At 46.0% G+C, this 17781-nt stretch overlaps 1 protein-coding gene across 4 annotated transcripts in view; it reads left to right on the plus strand.

Moving 5' to 3' along the window:
- Positions 1 to 490: 490 nt before the first annotated feature.
- PDE7A (phosphodiesterase 7A) overlaps positions 491 to 17781 on the plus strand; it is an 85526-nt gene continuing 68235 nt past the window's right edge. For 2 of the 4 annotated variants that reach the window (XR_005779099.1, XM_040432774.1), the window contains exon 1: positions 491 to 1693. Coding sequence is in view for 1 of the 4 variants with exons in the window: in XM_040432774.1 (XP_040288708.1) it covers positions 1556 to 1693 (138 nt within the window). In the remaining 3 variants the exon portion in view is untranslated. The remainder of the gene's footprint in view (positions 1694 to 17781) is intronic. The other 2 variants (XM_040432775.1, XM_040432776.1) reach the window with 2 other exon arrangements.

Below are 17781 nucleotides of genomic sequence, written 5' to 3' on the forward strand. Positions count from 1 at the left end.
ATGCGCATGGGGCGCTCTGACGTCATTCTGGAGCGCCCCGGGAGCCGCACGGACTGTAAGTATACCGCTCCCCTGCTCCTACTATGGCAACCAGGACTTTAATAGTGTCCTGGGTGCCATAGTAACACTGAAAGCATTTGGAAGACGGTTCCGTCTTCAAATGCTTTCAGTACACTTGCGTTTTTCCGGATCCGGCGGGCACCTCCGGCAACGGAAGTGCATGCCGGATCCCAACAACGCAAGTGTGAAAGAGGCCTAAGCCTTCTAACGTCCCCCAAAAATAAAATGTCTTTCCCAAAATGATCCAAACGTGAAGTAGACATATGGGGAATGTAAAGTAATAACTATTTTTGGAGGTATTACTATGTATTATAAATTTTTGGTAAATTTGGTATTTTTTTATAAATAAAACAGAATTTTTTGGACTCCATTTTACCAGTGTCATGAAGTACAATATGTGAGGAAAAAACTATCTCAGAACGGCCTGGGTAAGTCAAAGCGTTTTAAAGTTAAACACTGGTCAGATTTGCAAAAAAATGGCCTGGTCCTTAAGGGGTTAATCTAAATGACCCAAATAAATCTGGGCACTGCTGCTGATGTATTGTACTGCAGGAAACCTCTGCCCTTGTGTGCCAGCTGCCGGAGAACTACAAAGCCAAGCACATTCTGCCATTCAATTCTGCCGCCTCCTTAGAAGTCACGTGTGTGCGATGACGTAAGCCCGGTCACATGACCCTGATGTCATCAAGTGTCCTTTCAGCCCCCTGGAAGGCAGCCTGTAGTGTGGTGGCCGCGGCAGCCGGCGGTATGGGCACCTGCTGAGAGGCGTGATCCCCGGGGACGGATTTTTTTTTTTCTCCTTTCCTCCTCCTCCTTTGTTCGGGGCAGCGCAGGAGACGCCGGCAGAGGGGGGATGCAGGTGGGCAGTCTGCTCATCGTGACTGCGGGCATCTGCTGCACACAAAGCCTCCCTGCTCCCCGCACAGACAGCCCCTGATTTGCGGGAGGCGACTGCCGCCCTCCCTCCCCGCTCCGGGCTAGCAGAGAAGCGGTGATCCCGGGGAGGCCCCATCGCGGCCTGTTATCTCGCCCACAGCCGGGGAGATGCAGCTGTGACCCGGCGGCGGCGGTGGTGAAGATGGGAATGCTGAGCCCGCACGGAGGGAGGAGAAGAGCAAGCTGCCGCCCGGATCCGACCAGCTCCTCGCATCAGTGCCAGCCCCGGGCTGCTCCTGGGAGCCCGGCTACTGTCATCAGGGGCCCCGAAGGGCCACAGCGCTGTTCCATCTGAGGAGCCCTGTGTATATAGACTTCAGCCTAGAGACCTGTGTGCAGAGGAGGGGGTCCATTCATTACTGCAGGAGTGGCCCCTCAGCATGCCTTGGGTCCCAGTGAATGGATGCTGATGAGGCTGTGATGGCAGAGACATTGGTGGGGCCCCTGTGATTCCTCCTCCTTGTGACTCTGCTCCCGTCACCCTGTTATTCCGTGTCTTGTCCGCTTGTCCTGATTTCGGTGAGTTCCCCCCTCCCCTCCCCCCTGAGGCATTTGTTCAATGGAAGTATGTTACCAGCTGCCGGTGCTGCCCCTGGACAGACCGGTGCCCAAGCATGTCCTGAGCCGCCGCGGTGCCATCAGCTTCAGCTCCAGCTCTGCCTTGTTCGGATGTCCTAACCCCAGGCAGCTCTCTCAGGTAAGATCCGCCAGGGCTCTGCCGCCTTATCCGCTTGTCCTTTCATGCAATTCCTTGTGACCATAGTGCATGGCTTTGTGACCCCCGGAGAACGATCAGCCCCAGGGGCTCAATACCGGAGAAGAACTGATCAGGCATATCCCCTGCTTTCTGAATGGAGAGCAATCCGTTCAGGATGTCTTCAGTTCAGTCTTTTTGACTGATCAGGACGGAGATAATACCGCAGCATGCTACGGTTTTATCTCCGGCCCCAAAAAACTGAAGACTTGCCTGAATGCCGGATCAGGCATTTTTTTTTTTTCCCCATAGGAATGTATTAGTGGCGGATCCGGCATTCAAAATGCGCAGACCGGATAAAAGGTGAAAAAAATAACTGCCGGATCCGTTTTTCTGGATGACACCGAAAAGACGGACCCGACATTTCAATGCATTTTTTTGGACTGATCAGTCTTACTAATGCCATCAGTTGGCACGCGTTTTGCCGGATCACTCTGCCGCAAGTGTGAAAGTAGCCTAAAACGGAAAGAAAATTGCCTTTTGTGCAGCTCCTCAGTAGTCTCATATCTGCCAGGTAGTAAATTCTCTGTTTCCCGGAAAGCTGTGTGACCGCTGGGCTTTCCTAGAGCCCTCGCTGTGGCCGATCGTAGAGAAAGCCGAGTGACCGCTCATATGGGAGGAGTAATGGAACCCAGCTTTTCCTAGAACAGATGGCGAAGAAATACGGGTTTTATGCCAGTTTTTGGCATAAAAAATTTGCAAGACCCCCGTTTTGCAACTTTGTAAATGCCTGTACGTCAGTATTTTGTTGCACGTGCATTTTTACGCCGTCCTCGCCTCCGGGGTCAGTCCTGACAAATTCGCAACCCTTTACACCAGTTTTAGCCATAAGGGCTCATGTACACAAACGTATTTTCTTTCCGTGCCGTTCTGTTTTTTTTTTTGCGGACCGTACGGGGAACCATTCATGTCAATGGGTCCACAAAAAGATAATGGAAGTTACTCCGTGTGCATTCCGTTTTCGTATGTCTGTATTTCCGCAAACAAATAGAACATGTCCTAATATTGTCCACATAACGGATAAGGATAGGACTGTTCTATGAGGGGCCAGCTGTTCCGTTCCGCAAAATATGGAATGCGCACAGAAGTCATCCGTAGTTCTTGTGGATCCGTTTTTTTTGCAGACCGCTAAATGCATACGGTCATGTGCATGAGCCCTAAGGCTGGAGCTACGTGGTGACACAAATGGGTATGGCTACATGGCGACATTTCATATCATGTATTTCGGTGGTGTCACAATGTGACATGCTGCAACCGTGAAGCAGCAGTCGCAGGAAAATCTGAATTGGATGGATCGCATTGCGACAACATTGAAATGCGTTCTAAGAAATGTCGTACAACTTGCGTGTCGCCCTAGCCTAGAAGTTGTCGGAAACCTGTGAGTAGAATTTCACTCCAGGCTGGACTGCCGGAGAAAACGCCTAATCTATGAGACACGCCGCGCCATAAATTGGGTTCTTCCTCCGTCCTGCTGCAGATTTTTTTCTGTTACGTGTGACTGAGAATTGCTAAAACTCATTGGGGGAGACTTATCAAAACTGGTGTAAAGTAGAACTGGCTTAGTTGCCCATAGCAACCAATCAGATTCCACCTTTCATTTTCCAAAGGAGCTCTGAATAGTGAAAGGTAGAATCTGATTGGTTACTAGGGGCAACTAAGGCAGTTTTACACCAGTTTGGATAAATCTTACCCGTTCGCTTTGCTGGTGCTGTACCACGCTGCAGGTTTGCCGCGCGAAAATGAAGAACAGAAAATCCGTAGCTAATCAGTCATGTGTGAACCCAGCCTAAGGCCCTGTTCCGTGGCCCAGAGCGGTCCATGGTATGCCGGGCTGGATTCCTGTTCAGAGCAGGAGCGCACGGCGTTATTGGTTGCTATGACGCTGTGCGCTCCTGCTCTGAACAGGAATCCAGCCCGGCATACCACGGACCGCTCTCGGCCGCGGAACACGGCTGCGTGCATTCAGCCTGAGACTACCTGCGCACGGGTGCGGGCTGTCTTGCAGAAATTCCACACCAAATCCGCAACAGAAACTATGGGCCTCATTTATCAAAACTGTCTTAGTTGCCCATAGCAACCAATCCGCGCTCACCTTTCATTTCTTAGTGTTTTGAAAAAACTGAAAGGCGAGCTCTGATTGCTTGCTATGGGCAACTAAGTCAGTTTTCCTGTTGACAGTTTTGATAAATGAGGCCCCATGTGTTGCTTGGGGTTTTTGCGGCAGATTTGATGCGGTTTTGCCTCAGATCTCATCCTTGTGTTGAAAAGGATGAAATCCGTCAAAGAAGAACTGCATCAAGAATTGACTTGCTGCAGATTTCGAAATCCATACGGCGGATTAATTTCCGCACAGGACGAAAAAGCAAAGTGTGCATCAGGCCTGTGTAATCTCATTCCCGGTACTGTACTACGCTGCGTTTTTATCCGCACGCAACCTGAAACATGTGCGGGCACCCTTAGGGCTCATTCCGTGCATTGGGGGCCGCACGGCATGGGCGGCACAGATGCAGACCCATTCAACTTGAATGGGTCTGTGATCCAGCCGCATGGACCGAAATGCCACGGAAGCACTCAGTAGTTCTTCTGTGGCCTTCCATTCTGTATCTTCCAAATTGCGGACCCATTCAAGTCAATGGATCCGCATCTGTGATACGGTGCGAACACGGCCAGTGCCCGTATATTTTGGACCCGCTGTTCACAGGCCACAATACAGGCACGAGCCGCACACAGGACTCGCCTGTAAAACTACAACAGCACCGAAAACTGTGGTATGCACTTCAGGCGCTACATATGAATACACCCTCAGCATATGGCCTCATGCACACGACCGTTCCGTTTTTTGCGGCCACATTGAAGTGAATTGGTCCGCACCCGAGCTGCAAAAACTGCGGTCCTGTGCATGAGGCCTATGTCTGTACTTAATAGGGTTGTTGTGATAGCAAAATTTTAATTCGATTTCTATACCATAAAGTCTTGCGATATTCAATACCACGCAAAAAAATAAAACGCCAAAAAAAGCAGCGTGCATTACGCATTTTATGGAACGTCCGGCCCATAATCGAACAGTCTGATCAAATTTTTTTGGGGGGACAAGGCGACAAAAAAATGGTGAATAGCGCGATTTTTTTTTTTTTTTTTTTTATTCTGTTACGGCGATCACTGCATAGGAGATATTTTTGTTATATTTTAATAGTTTGCACTTTTTTGGGCGTGGCCATATGTTATGTTTATTGTTTATTTTAAATGTAAAATTGGGAAAGGGGGTGATTTAAACTTAAACTTAATATTATTATATATATATTTTTTTTTTTACTTTTTATTTAACTTTTTATTTAATAACCATTAGCCCCTTAGGGGCTAGAACCTGGGATCTTCTAATCCCTTGTCCTATTCACCCTAATAGAGCTCTATCAGGGTGAATAGGACTTCACACTCTCCCTGCTGCCCTGTACATAGTGCACACAGCAGCAGGGAGATTATCATGGCAGCCAGGGCTTCAGTAGCGTCCTGGCTGCCATGGAAACCGATCGGAGCGTCGCAACTTCACTGATGGGGCTCTGATCAGAAGCTGCCACTGCCATGAATGAGGAGGGGAGGGGACCCTGTGGCTACTGCTACCAATGACTTTAATAATGGGGTGGTTGGGGTTGGGAGGGGGGTGAGGGCGCCACCAATGAAGGTAAGTAACCTTTAATACAAATACAGGAGGCGGGTGCCGGCCGCAGAATCACATAGCCGGAACCCGACCTATATGACAGGGCGCTGCGATCCGCGGCAGTTAACCCCTCAGGTGCCACAGTATTAGACGCAGGCACAGTGAGTGAAGGGTGCTCGCCGGCTGCCAGCTTCCTCATTGCGCCTGCGCCCGCGCCCAGATTTAAACTGCAGAGAGGGCCGGAGGTAGGAGACCAACGATGCCTGCCCCTGTCAATCTAGTGTAGCAGGGCGTGGCCAGAGGTGGGAGAACGGAGCCTCTAGGAGCAGAGGCAACGCCCCCCCCCCCCCCCCCCCTTCACCTAGAGGCTAATTAGCATATTATATAAGTTAGTTTTTCTCAATAACGGCGGCAGGCAGTGAGATGGCACTAATATAGTTATGTTCAGCTGACATTAGCCCATCGCTAATGTCCGCCAGCTTAATACCCATTTTTCAGGTGACAGAAACCCTTTAATGCAAGGGTCAGATCTGTGGAAAATTCATCCAAACAACCGCACAGGTTTTTATCCCGACACTGGTTTTAGTTGCATTCTCTTATACGGTTTTTTATGTGGTCTTTGAACCTGACCATATCAATGGGAAGGTTGGATGCGGCTCCGACATCCACACCGAAAATGTTAACTTTTTTTTTTTTTCCACTGATTGGTTTTAAAATCACTAATGGGGGGGGGGAACAGCGCTGTGTCAACTTCCAAGTGGTCTTCCCATTGAAATCAATGGAGATAATTTCCAAGCGTTTTCAGTGTGGTGTTTGGGTGCAGAATCCAAAAAACATAAGAACTCCAAGGTATTAAGAAGCCTACGCCAGTTTGTTACATAAAGTCGCAAGACCCATTTTTGTGGCTTAAAAGATAAAAAAAAATATTATAACAAGGTCGTTTTTATGCTGTCCTCGCCACTTAGGAGTGGGGGAGGGGGGCAGGTCGGGCTCGGGCGTCGTGCCACAGCAAATTTAATAACATTTATGTGTAAAAGTGGAGTAAAAACTACCCCAGTCAGGGCACGGCACACCGACTGCGCCTACTCCGTGACGAGCGTAAAAAGCCAGTGTTAGATAAATGACCCCCATGTGAACATGCCTTTACTCGTGTCCTGCCTTTTGCTGGGGCTGTTTGTTCAGCTGTACTCTTCTCTCACAATCCTTGGTTACAGTTTAACATTTTAATCACTTAGCACGTAAGTCGGTGTGGAGTGGTCCTGGATTCACGTGTTTGCTGCCATGTTGGCGTTTGTTTGTTTTTTACTGCTAACTGTTATTGAATCCGGCGGGGAAGTGCTTCATAAAGCTTTCTTTATTCCTCGTAAGATCTAATGCCAATTTTGGGGCAGACGAGTCAAGTTGCGACAAGGGAAAAAACATTAATCTTCGCTCTCGATCACATGGCGGTGAATTATCTGTATATTTCTTGTTTGTAATCAGAGGAGACCCCACCGTAGGAAATCCTTTCTTTCAGCGTCCAGATCTGTTTTGCAGTCCCCAAATTGCGGATCCTCAAAACACGTATACCGGCTGTGTGCGTCCCGCACTTTTACGGACTATGTTAGTAATGGCTATTCTTGTCCGTAAAATGGACAAGTATAGGACACGTTTTATTTTTTGCGGGGCCTTGGAACGGACGTACGGATGCCGATTGAACACAGTGTGCTGTCTGCATATTTTGCCGCCCCATTGAAATCAATGGGTCCACAAAAAATGTGGATCGGATGCGGACCAAAAATATGGTCATGTGAATGGAACTTTATTCTGTAGACCTAAAATGAATAGTGGTGGAACCTTCCACTTTCAGCGGGATTGAGTGACCATCTAATGTGTGTTGCCATCTTAAAGGAATACTGATTTTTAAATATTTATTTTTTATTTTTAAAGCGGGCGCCCTCAGTCTGCCTCCATGAACAGAAGTTTCATACTTGCCTGCTCCCTGCCGCTCCTCTAGGTGGCCTCCGCTGTGTCAATGTTCCAGTCCCCGGCTTACTGCATGGACATGGTTATGTGCTCTGCTGCAGCCAATGACTGGCTTCAGCAGTGATGTGCGGCCTCCGGCCACTGGATGGAGCAGGTAAGCATAAATCTTCTTCTATTTTCAAAGGCATGCTCACAAAAAAAAAAAAAAAACGGTATTCCTGGAGAACCCCTTTAGGGGTTATCAGAGTTAAAATATTGCTATCCTAATCTGTGGGGCTGGTAAAATAATAAAATAACTTGCCTCGACTTCACCAGCACCCTCCAATGCAGCGCTCCCGCTTCTTCCTCTACCTCGGGCTGCATTACTGTGGCCGCTATGGTGATTTCCTGTGTACTACTGCAGCCAATCGCTGGCCTTAGGCCCCTTTCACACGGGCGAGTATTCCGCACGGATGCGATGTGTGAGTTGAACGCATTGCACCTGCACTGAATCCTGACCCTTTCATTTCTATGGGGCTGTGCACATGAGCGGTGATTTTCACGCATCACTTGTGCGTTGCGTGAAAATCGGAGCATGCCCCATAGAAGTGAATGGGGTTGCGTGAAAATCGCAAGCATCCGCAAGCAAGTGCGGATGCGGTGCGATTTTCACGCACGGTTGCAAGGAGACGATCGGGATGGAGACCCGATCATTATTATTTCCCCTTATAACATGGTTATAAGGGGAAATAATAGCATTCTGAATACAGAATGCATAGTAAAATAGCGCTGGAGGGGTTAAAAAAATTAAAATTTAACTCACCTTAGTCCACTGCCGGCATCTCCTTCTGTCTCCTTCTTTGCTGATTGTAGGAACAGGACCTATGGTGACGTCACTCCGGTCATCACATGATCTTTTACCATGGTGATGGACCATGTGATGACCGGAGTGACGTCACCACAGGTCCTGTACCTACAATCAGCAAAGAAGGAGACAGAATGAGATGTCGGCAGCGTGATCAAGTGGATTAAGGGGAGTTAAATTATTATAATATTTTTTTTTTAACCCCTCCTGCGCTATTTTACTATGCATTCTGTATTCAGAATGCTATTATTTTCCCTTATAACCATGTTATAAGGGAAAATAATACAATCTACAGAACACCGATCCCAAGCCCGAACTTCTGTGAAGAAGTTCGGGTTTGGGTACCAAACATGCGCGATTTTTATCATGCGAGTGCAAAACGCATTACAATGTTTTGCACTCGCGCGGAAAAATCGCGGCTGTTCCCGCAACGCACCCGCACATTTTCCCGCAACGCCCGTGTGAAAGAGGCCTTAGTGTTTACAGCCCAAGACCACTGAAACCAATGATTGGCTGCTTCAGGACGCCACCGCTGCAGCTGCAACAATACGTCGCTTCACCCTGCAGAAGAGGAAGGAGCGATGACGATGGTGCGAAGACTGGCACCACAGCAGATCAGGGTAAGTATTTTAACTCTGACAAAACCTTTAAGGATCGCTCCTCACAGTGTGGATTTGTCTGCACCAAAACTGCAAATAAATCCTCACTGTTTATCATGTTTTTTTTTTATTTTTTGGTATTTGAAATTTTTTTTTCAATGCAGTTTTGTTGCAGATCTCAGGCTACTTTCACACTGGCGTTTTGGCTTTCCGTTTCTGAGATCCGTTTTGGACCGCTTGTGAGAGCCCTGAACGGATCAGTTTTGCCCTAATGCATTCTGAATGGAAAAGGATCCGCTCAGAATACCTCGGTTTGCCTCCGATCAGTCACCATTCCGCTTTGGAGGCGGACACCAAAACGGTTGTATTATCTGAATGGATCCGTCTGTGCAGATCTATGATGGATCCGCACCAAACGCGAGTGTGAAAGTAGCCTCACACTTCTATTGAAAAGGGTGAAATCCGCACATAAAAAATGCAAAAAAAATTTGACAGACTGCAGGCTTCAAAAATCTGCAAAAGCAAGTCATTTTTCGCACATAAGGAAAAAAGCAGTGTACGTGACATCTGTCTAGTCTCATACACTTTGCTGGTGCTGTATGGTAAACAAAAAAAAAACAGTAGAATGCATCATGGATCCTGTGAAAATGGAAGCCTTAGGCTTCATGCACGCGACTGTTGTTCTGGTCCGCATACGAGCCACAGTTTTTGCGGCTCAGATGCGGACCCATTCACTTCAACGGGGCCGCAAAAGATGCGGACAGCACTCCGTGTGCTGTCCGCATCCGTTGCTCCGTTACGTAGCCCCGCAAAAAAAAATATAATGTGTCCTACTCTTGTCCGTTTTGCGGACAAGAATAGGAATTTCTACAATGGGCCGCCTGTTCTGTTCCGCAAATTGCGGAAGGCACACGGGCGGCTTCCGTGTTTTGCGGACCGCAAAAAAACGGAACGGTCCTGTGCATAAGGGCCTTACTCTAGAGTGAACAGAACCCTAGGGCTACACAGGTATGTTATATGAAAGAGGAAAACGGTTATATTAGGCCCTGCTCACACAGTGCCTCTTGCGGGTCACTATTTGGCACGGATCCTGTAGCGAAAAGTTGTTGGGTGGCCGTGCAGAATCTGCCTTCCATTGTTCTCAATGGGAGGTCCTACTGGCGTTCATGCAGTAGTGGCTTAAAACTTAAACTGTGACCTCCTATTGTAAACAATGAGAAACGGATTCCTCACGGCTGCCAGTGGAATTTTGGTGTGGAATCCATAACAAATAATTACCATTTTCCAAAGACACAGTGTGAACATACCTCTAAAGAGGCTCTGTCGGAATGATCAACCCTGTTAAATCTGGCATACAGCCTGGTAGGGCTCATCGTGCTAATTAAAACGATACCTTTCTTCTGTTTTTATTCATATGCAAATGAGCAAGTTGGAGCACCAGGAGGCGGGGCGGAACCCTTGGAGCACTGCTTTGTGACACCCCCTGTGCTCTGCACACTCTCTCTCCCCTAGATTGACAGGGCTAGACATCAGTATGCTGAGGGCAGAGCTGTGTCCTAGCATCTACCTATCATATGCTCTACTTACTATAGCTTTACCACATTGAGTTATGCTTAGAAAGCTACTTTATTCACAGGCACAATATATGACTATAAAGACACCAGTAATATGTGTTGGCTTTCTAAGCATAGAAAAACTATCCTTTTCCATCCATGTAATAATACTATGCTAAGTGGTTGATCTTCTATGTAAAGATCCCAGGTTTGAATCTTGGGAGAGACTTTTTTTTTTTTCTTCTCCCTCAGTGAGCTTTATGTCCTTCATACAAGTAATTCATGGGGAGACTCCGCTTCTGTTCTTTCAACAGCTAGAATAGATCTGTGACAAGTTATTTTATAACGGATCTCTTTGGTTTAAGTTTTTTTTAGTTTTTCTGAACTGGTTAAAATAGTGCATCAAAAAGCAATAGTAATCTGATAAGAAAGAACAAAAGTGTGAACTGAGCCTTAGTGATGGGCCTACAATTTTGCACATGAGGCCTAAGGGTTAGGCCACACATGCGGCCGCTTTGGATTTCAAATTGAAAAGTCGTTGCATGATTTTTCCGCCTGATGAGGCCTGGCCCTAATTATTTTGGCTGTTGATTTACTGGATTTGTGACCTTGATGACTGCTGTGGCCCCCCTGGGGATCAGAGACAGATGAGGATGGTGGTGTGTGTAGTGTTACACCGCTCTGCTGTCTCAGTAAACAGTCATTTAAGTTCCTCTCATACCGGTATAGTGGTAAACAAGCAGCAGCAGTTGACACGTGGGTGTGGTGTGTGACCGCACGTAGCCATAGTCTCCCAGCACCATCGGCGGTTCCTTCTTGCCCCTTTCATTTCTAGATAAATAATCCATTTATGGATTGTACAGGAACACTTTTCCACATGGGAAATATTTTGGAAAGTTAGTATTCCTCATTCAGATGGACAATTGGCAATTTTTCTGTTCTGAATGAAGCGTACACAGATGGAGTCTGTAGGTGGGTGTTTTTTTTCCCCACATATGAATGAGTCTTGCGGAAAAAAGGGACGAAGATAGAACAGGCCATGATTTATTTATTTTTTATTTTTTCCCAGCTTGGACCATTAACAGTGGGAGGTTCTTTTTGCCGAAGAATCTGAACACTAAAAACACGTGGTCATTTAAGGGACTTGCTACTATTTTTTTTTTTTTTCCGTCGCACTGCCGTTTTTTTTTTTTCTCTCTATCTCCATGTTTACCAGGCAGGTAGGATAGAGATGGAGCGAGACTCTGGCCCCAGTGAATTTACTAACATTTTACACCTGGAAGCAGGCATACATGTCTGTGAAAAACGACACCGGTCAGGCTGGAAAAAAATAATATATATATATATATATATATATATATATATATATATATATTTCTCAGTACAGACCAAAAGTTTGGACACACCTTCTCATTCAAAGAGTTTTCTTTATTTTCATGACTATGAAGGCATCAAAACTATGAATTAACACATGTGGAATTATATACATAACAAACAAGTGTGAAACAACTGAAAATATGTCATATTCTAGGTTCTTCAAAGTAGCCACCTTTTGCTTTGATTACTGCTTTGCACACTCTTGGCATTCTCTTGATGAGCTTCAAAAGGTAGTCCCCTGAAATGGTCTTCCAACAGTCTTGAAGGAGTTCCCAGAGATGCTTAGCACTTGTTGGCCCATTTTGCCTTCACTCTGCGGTCCAGCTCACCCCAAACCATCTCGACTGGGTTCAGGTCTGGTGACTGTGGAGGCCAGGTCATCTGGCGCAGCACCTCATCACTTCATGGTCAAATAGCCCTTACTTTCAAAGTTTTCCCAATTTTTCGGCTGACTGACTGACCTTCATTTGTTAAAGTAATGATGGCCACTCGTTTTTCTTTACTTAGCTGCTTTTTCTTGCCATAATACAAATTCTAACAGTCTATTCAGTAGGACTATCAGCTGTGTATCCACCTGACTTCTCCTCAACGCCACTGATGATCCCAAACCCATTTATAAGGCAAGAAATCCCACTTATTAAACCTGACAGGGCACACCTGTGAAGTGAAAACCATTTTAGGGGACTACCTCTTGAAGCTCATCAAGAGAATGCCAAGAGTGTGCAAAGCAGTAATCAAAGCAAAAGGTGGCTACTTTGAAGAACCTAGAATATGACATATTTTCAGTTGTTTCACACTTGTTTGTTATGTATATAATTCCACATGTGTTAATTCATAGTTTTGATGCCTTCAGTGTGAATCTACAATTTTCATAGTCATGAAAATAAAGAAAACTCTTTGAATGAGAAGGTGTGTCCAAACTTTTGGTCTGTACTGTGTGTATGTGTGTATATATATATATATATATATATATATATATATATATATAGCAGCACTCCGGTCTTGTGGTAGAAAATAGGTGATATTTTATTCACACCCAAACGCAATGCAGCATTTCAGCCCTCTCAATGGAGCCTTTGTCAAATTAGTTTGAAAGAGACAGGACTGCACTCCAGATAAAAGTGAAAAATCAGTGGAGCTTTATTCACCCATAACTTTGGCAACTTTGCGACGTTTCGGCTCACAAGAGGCTGGAAGAAGGCTCTTGTGAGCCGAAACATCGCAAAGTTGCCAAAGTTATGGGTGAATAAAGCTCCACTGATTTTTCACTTTTATCTGGAGTGCAGTCCTGTATCTTTCAAACCGTATTGTTGGGGTATTGCCGCTGCCCTTGTGGATTTTGCACCCGACTCCTGGTGGTGCTCCCGCTGGATTTTTATTTATATATATATATATATATATATATATATATATATATATACACACACACACACTACAGACCAAAAGTTTGGACACACCTTCTCATATATATATATTATTCTAAAAAAAAAAAATTTCACCAGGTGTAAGGACTGCCATAGATGCGCCTAATTTATGAGGAGGTGCATACCTTACAGCAGCGCAAGACCGGGAGTAAAAAAAACTGATCGGAGTAAATGCGCCCCACTGTGTGAACAAGCCCTAACCTAAAGGGATTATTTTTTATTTATTTTTTAATAGTTGTCCAGAGAACAGGGCACTGTATAAAATAACAAAAACTAAAAACATTCCCCTTTTAAATATCATGTTCCTCCGGCGCCACCTCTCAGATCCTTGCTGAGCTGGTAGCAAACCGTTTTTCGTTCACGTGACAGACACAGACCCAGTGAGGACTAGAGCAGCGACGTGGGAGCGGCTGGATGTATTAAAGGTGGTAAAACCCCTTTCTATTTGGGAGTTTTTAAAAACCTCTTGGAAAGCACCTTTAGGCCTCATGCACATGACCGTTGTTGTGGTCTGCATCCGAGCCGCTTTTTTTGCGGCTCGGGTGCGGACCCATTCACTTCAATGGGGCTGCAAAAGATGCGGACATCACTCCGTGTGGTGTCCGCATCTGTTGCTCCGTTCCATGGCCCTGCAAAAAAAAAATAGCATGTCCTATTCTTGTCCATTTTGCGGACAAGAATAGGCATTTCTACAATGGGCCGCCCGTTCCGTTCCGCAAATTGCGAAAGGCACACGGGCGGCTTCTGTTTTTTGCGGACCGCTAAAAACGGAACGGTCGTGTGCATGAGGCTTTACAAACATGGAGCCTTGTAAAGTGTCTCCTTGTTGTCCCAAGGTGTCTAAGATGTCTAAGTACAGAAGGTGCCATGTGTTTGGAGAAGAGAAAAAAAATAAACTGAGGTTTGTAAAATCTCCATACAAGTACTTGCGTGTCCTTTTGGAAATTTTTGTAACTGTTGTCGTTTCCAAGAAGAGAACCAATGCATGTGTAAGCAAGTCCTGCCAGCTGATCGCCTCTTCCACCCTCACTCTTGTCAAATTGCAGTTTATCAGGTAATTCCAGATGGAGACCTAGATTGGAAATGTTTGTCAGATGCTTGGTTAGGACCTCATGCACACGGCCGTGCCCAGATTTCAGTCCACGAACAACCGGTCCGCAAAATACAGATGCCTTCCATGTGCATCCCCTTTTTGTTCTCGCTCCCTTCTCATCCACACTGCAGACCAGAATAGGACACGTTCTAACGGCCACACAGATACACAGAAGTGAATGGGCCAGTGGCCTATCCGCCAAAAGTTGACTGAAGGACCACTGAAGAGAGCCGGGGAACAGGCGAGTATGGTATGCCAGGTTTGGCTTCTCCAGGGATGTGATGTTTGTGGTCTATCGTCGGGAGGATAGGAGTAGCGCTGCAGTTACTTGCCCCGTCCACCACACAAAGGACAAAACTCTGTAGTTTTGTAGTTTCATTGCCTAATTCCACAGCTGCTGATTGGCGGGAGTGTGGGGTGTTGGATCCCCGCAGATCAGATCGATCAAAATCCTGGAAACCGCTTTAAGGCCCCATGCACAGGACAGTATTTTTGGTCTACATCCGATCCGTATTTTTTTGCAGATTAGATGCAGACCCATTTGTTTCAATGGGACTGCAAGAAAAGCAGACGGTACACCATGTGCAGTCCGCACCCGTTCTGCCATCCTGCAAAAAAGAGAACCTGTTCTATTCCTGTCCGTTTTGGCGGACACAAATAGGCATTTTTTATCATGGGACGGTAAAATGCGGGACGCACATGGCCAACATCTATGTTTTGCAGATCAGAAATGTGTGGGGCGCAAAATGCACATGGTCATATGCAAGACTAAGGCCCCTTTCACACCAACTATACGGATTGTGTCAGGATGCGTTCAGTGAAACTCGCACCATTTCGCAAGCAAGTTTAGTCAGTTCGGTCTGCAATTGCGTGCAGTGTTTCAGTTTTTTCCATGCGGGTGCAATCAGTTTTGATGTGTTTTTTCTGTGAAAAAAACCCTGAGGATTTACAAACCACATCTCCTAGCAACCATCAGTGAAAAACGGTTACATCCAGATGCAATGCGTTTTTCATCCAAGCCCCATTCACTTCTATGGGGCCAGAGCTGCGGGAAAAACGCAGAATATAGAAGATGCAGCGGTTTTCTCAGGCAACGCATTTTCTACTCTTGTTTTAGGTGTGGAAAATGGTCTAAATGTAAGTCGGCGCAGGATCCGCTGAAGTTATGTAAAACGCCGGTCTTAATAAATGTTCCCCTCCAATTTTTTCGGATCTTGCAACAGAATAAGGGTCCATTCACACGTCCGTTGTTTCTTTCCTGATCTGTTCCGTTTTTTGCGGAACAGATCTGGACCAGTTCTGTACCCATTCATTTTCAATGGGTCCTGAAAAAAATCGGACAGATCAATGTCATATTTTTTTTTTTCAGGACCCATTGAAAATGAATGGGTACAGAACTGGTCCAGATCTGTTCCGCAAAAAACGGAACAGATCAGGAAAGAAACAACGGACGTGTGAATGGACCCTAATTCTGCTCCACTTCCGGAACCGAGTACTGGATTTACCAAACTCGGGTGTAGCCCTTGTCTTGTATAGATCATTAAAAATTGTCAGCAGGATTATGGGAAAATAGATGCTGGTCCAAGCTACAGAAGAAAGGCACAGGAGAGGCGGGAGGCTGTACTCAGTCTGGGCAGCAGCACGCATGGCGCAGGCAGTGTGAAAATGGCTGCCCTCTGAATGGTGGGGCAGAAGCAACTAGTCAGCAATAGTCTACCATCATCTCAAGAAAGCAGACCAGAGTGCACAGGTCTGAGCACTTTATCACTCCGAAATGTCCAAGAGGCAGCAGTGACATCAGCCGTCATGTTGTGAAGGTGCAAATTGGCAGGGGAAGCTGATTTTCCCCTTGGCACCAAATAGCTGTGCCACTTCCATGTGCCCTTCCTGCTCCTGATTGGTTGCGGCTTGTAATATTCTGGGTAAACAGGGATGAGCAGGAGTCGGAGAAGTAAAAGCGCTCATATAATGGGCAAATGCATGCGGTAAAATGTATAATTAATAAGCTGAAGTACATCATTGTGGGGGAGGAAGCCGGTGTCTCTGATACAGATTTGTCTTGATTGCTGACGCAAGCTCTATTTTAATATCCCTCTTTTATTGTAAATTAAAAACATCAAGTATGGAGAGAGCAAGATGTTGGCAGAAATGTGATAAAGCGCCGCATCCCCCCCTCCCTGTCTCTACGCGTTTTTGTACCTTTCTTCGTCTGTATGACTGCGCTGATCCCATTGATGTCATCAGCAGACAATAGGAATTCCACGGTACGGAGCTTGAGTGTTTTATATAAAGGGACGAAACCAGACAGACCCGCATATACAGCCATAACATTAAAACCAGTGAATAACGTTGATTATCTCCCTGTCTAGGGGTGGGGTGTACTGTATTAGGCCTCATTCACACGTCCGTCTTTGTGACAGTGTGGTCACCTTTTTTCATCTGTGAAGATGTTCATGATTCGTTTTTTCCATCGGCTCGTTTCCGTGGGTTATGACCACCCCTACCGTGAGGATACTGCTGCATATGTGTGCCTGTGTGCGCTTCCATGGGCCCGGCGCTTTTTCCTATAGAGTGCAAGCACGACCACCGCTGCTGGATTGCAGGGTGGTCATAACAATGGAAACAAGCAGTGTATAATGTGATGGGAAAAATGAATTAAGCCAGAAAAGGGGGCAATATGGTGAATCGCAATACATTAGTAAGTGCCTTGAATTAAAGGGGTTGTCAACCATTAATAATGATGACCTATCGTCATGATAGGTCATCAATATCTGATCGGCAGGGGTCTCGCATGGAGCGCCGCCTCCTCTTCAAACAGTTGATCAACTGGGGCTGCCGGACCCCCGCAAATTGGATATTGATGACCTATCCTGACAATAGGTCATCAATATTAACATCTGGACAACCCCTTTCTCTACATGATAAATGCCATTAGTGACTATTGTTAAAAAAAAAAAAAAAAAATGATTTTTTATTTTATTTTTGATGGTCTCTAGGGGGTTAAAGGATCTGTATTTGGTTCAAGATTCCACAGGACACCTCCAGAGGTCTTGTGGAGTCCATGCGTCATGTGGTCAGAGGTGTTTTGTTGGCACAGCCTTGACCCACAGTGTTAGGCAGGACGCCGGTGTGTGTATAGGGGACCATTTTCTTTCCAGCTGAAGTTCTATATATATGCATGCTAGTGCGCAGGTGCACGTCGCCATGGCTGAAAGCAAAAAAAAAAACACAATGCAACAGCGTTCTGCAAACACAGAATATATGAAATGGTGCCATACTCGATATAGAAAATGTACTAATGCTATGCTCATTATATAAATGTGAGATTCTTGGCAAATACGTTTGTTCCTGTCCGCCCCAGCAAGGCGATCTCTTTAGGACATGAACCTTTGCTTAATGTTGCCTTTTTTTTTTTGGATCCGATTAGCCTCCATTAAATTCAGGTGATGCAGGTTCCTCATGCATGCTGAGCCCACACTACATTTTACCTCTCCTGGGGCCAAATGGCCTCCAATAAATAC

The sequence above is a fragment of the Bufo bufo genome, chromosome 5 (genome assembly GCF_905171765.1).
Source record: "Bufo bufo chromosome 5, aBufBuf1.1, whole genome shotgun sequence".
NCBI lineage: Eukaryota > Metazoa > Chordata > Amphibia > Anura > Bufonidae > Bufo > Bufo bufo.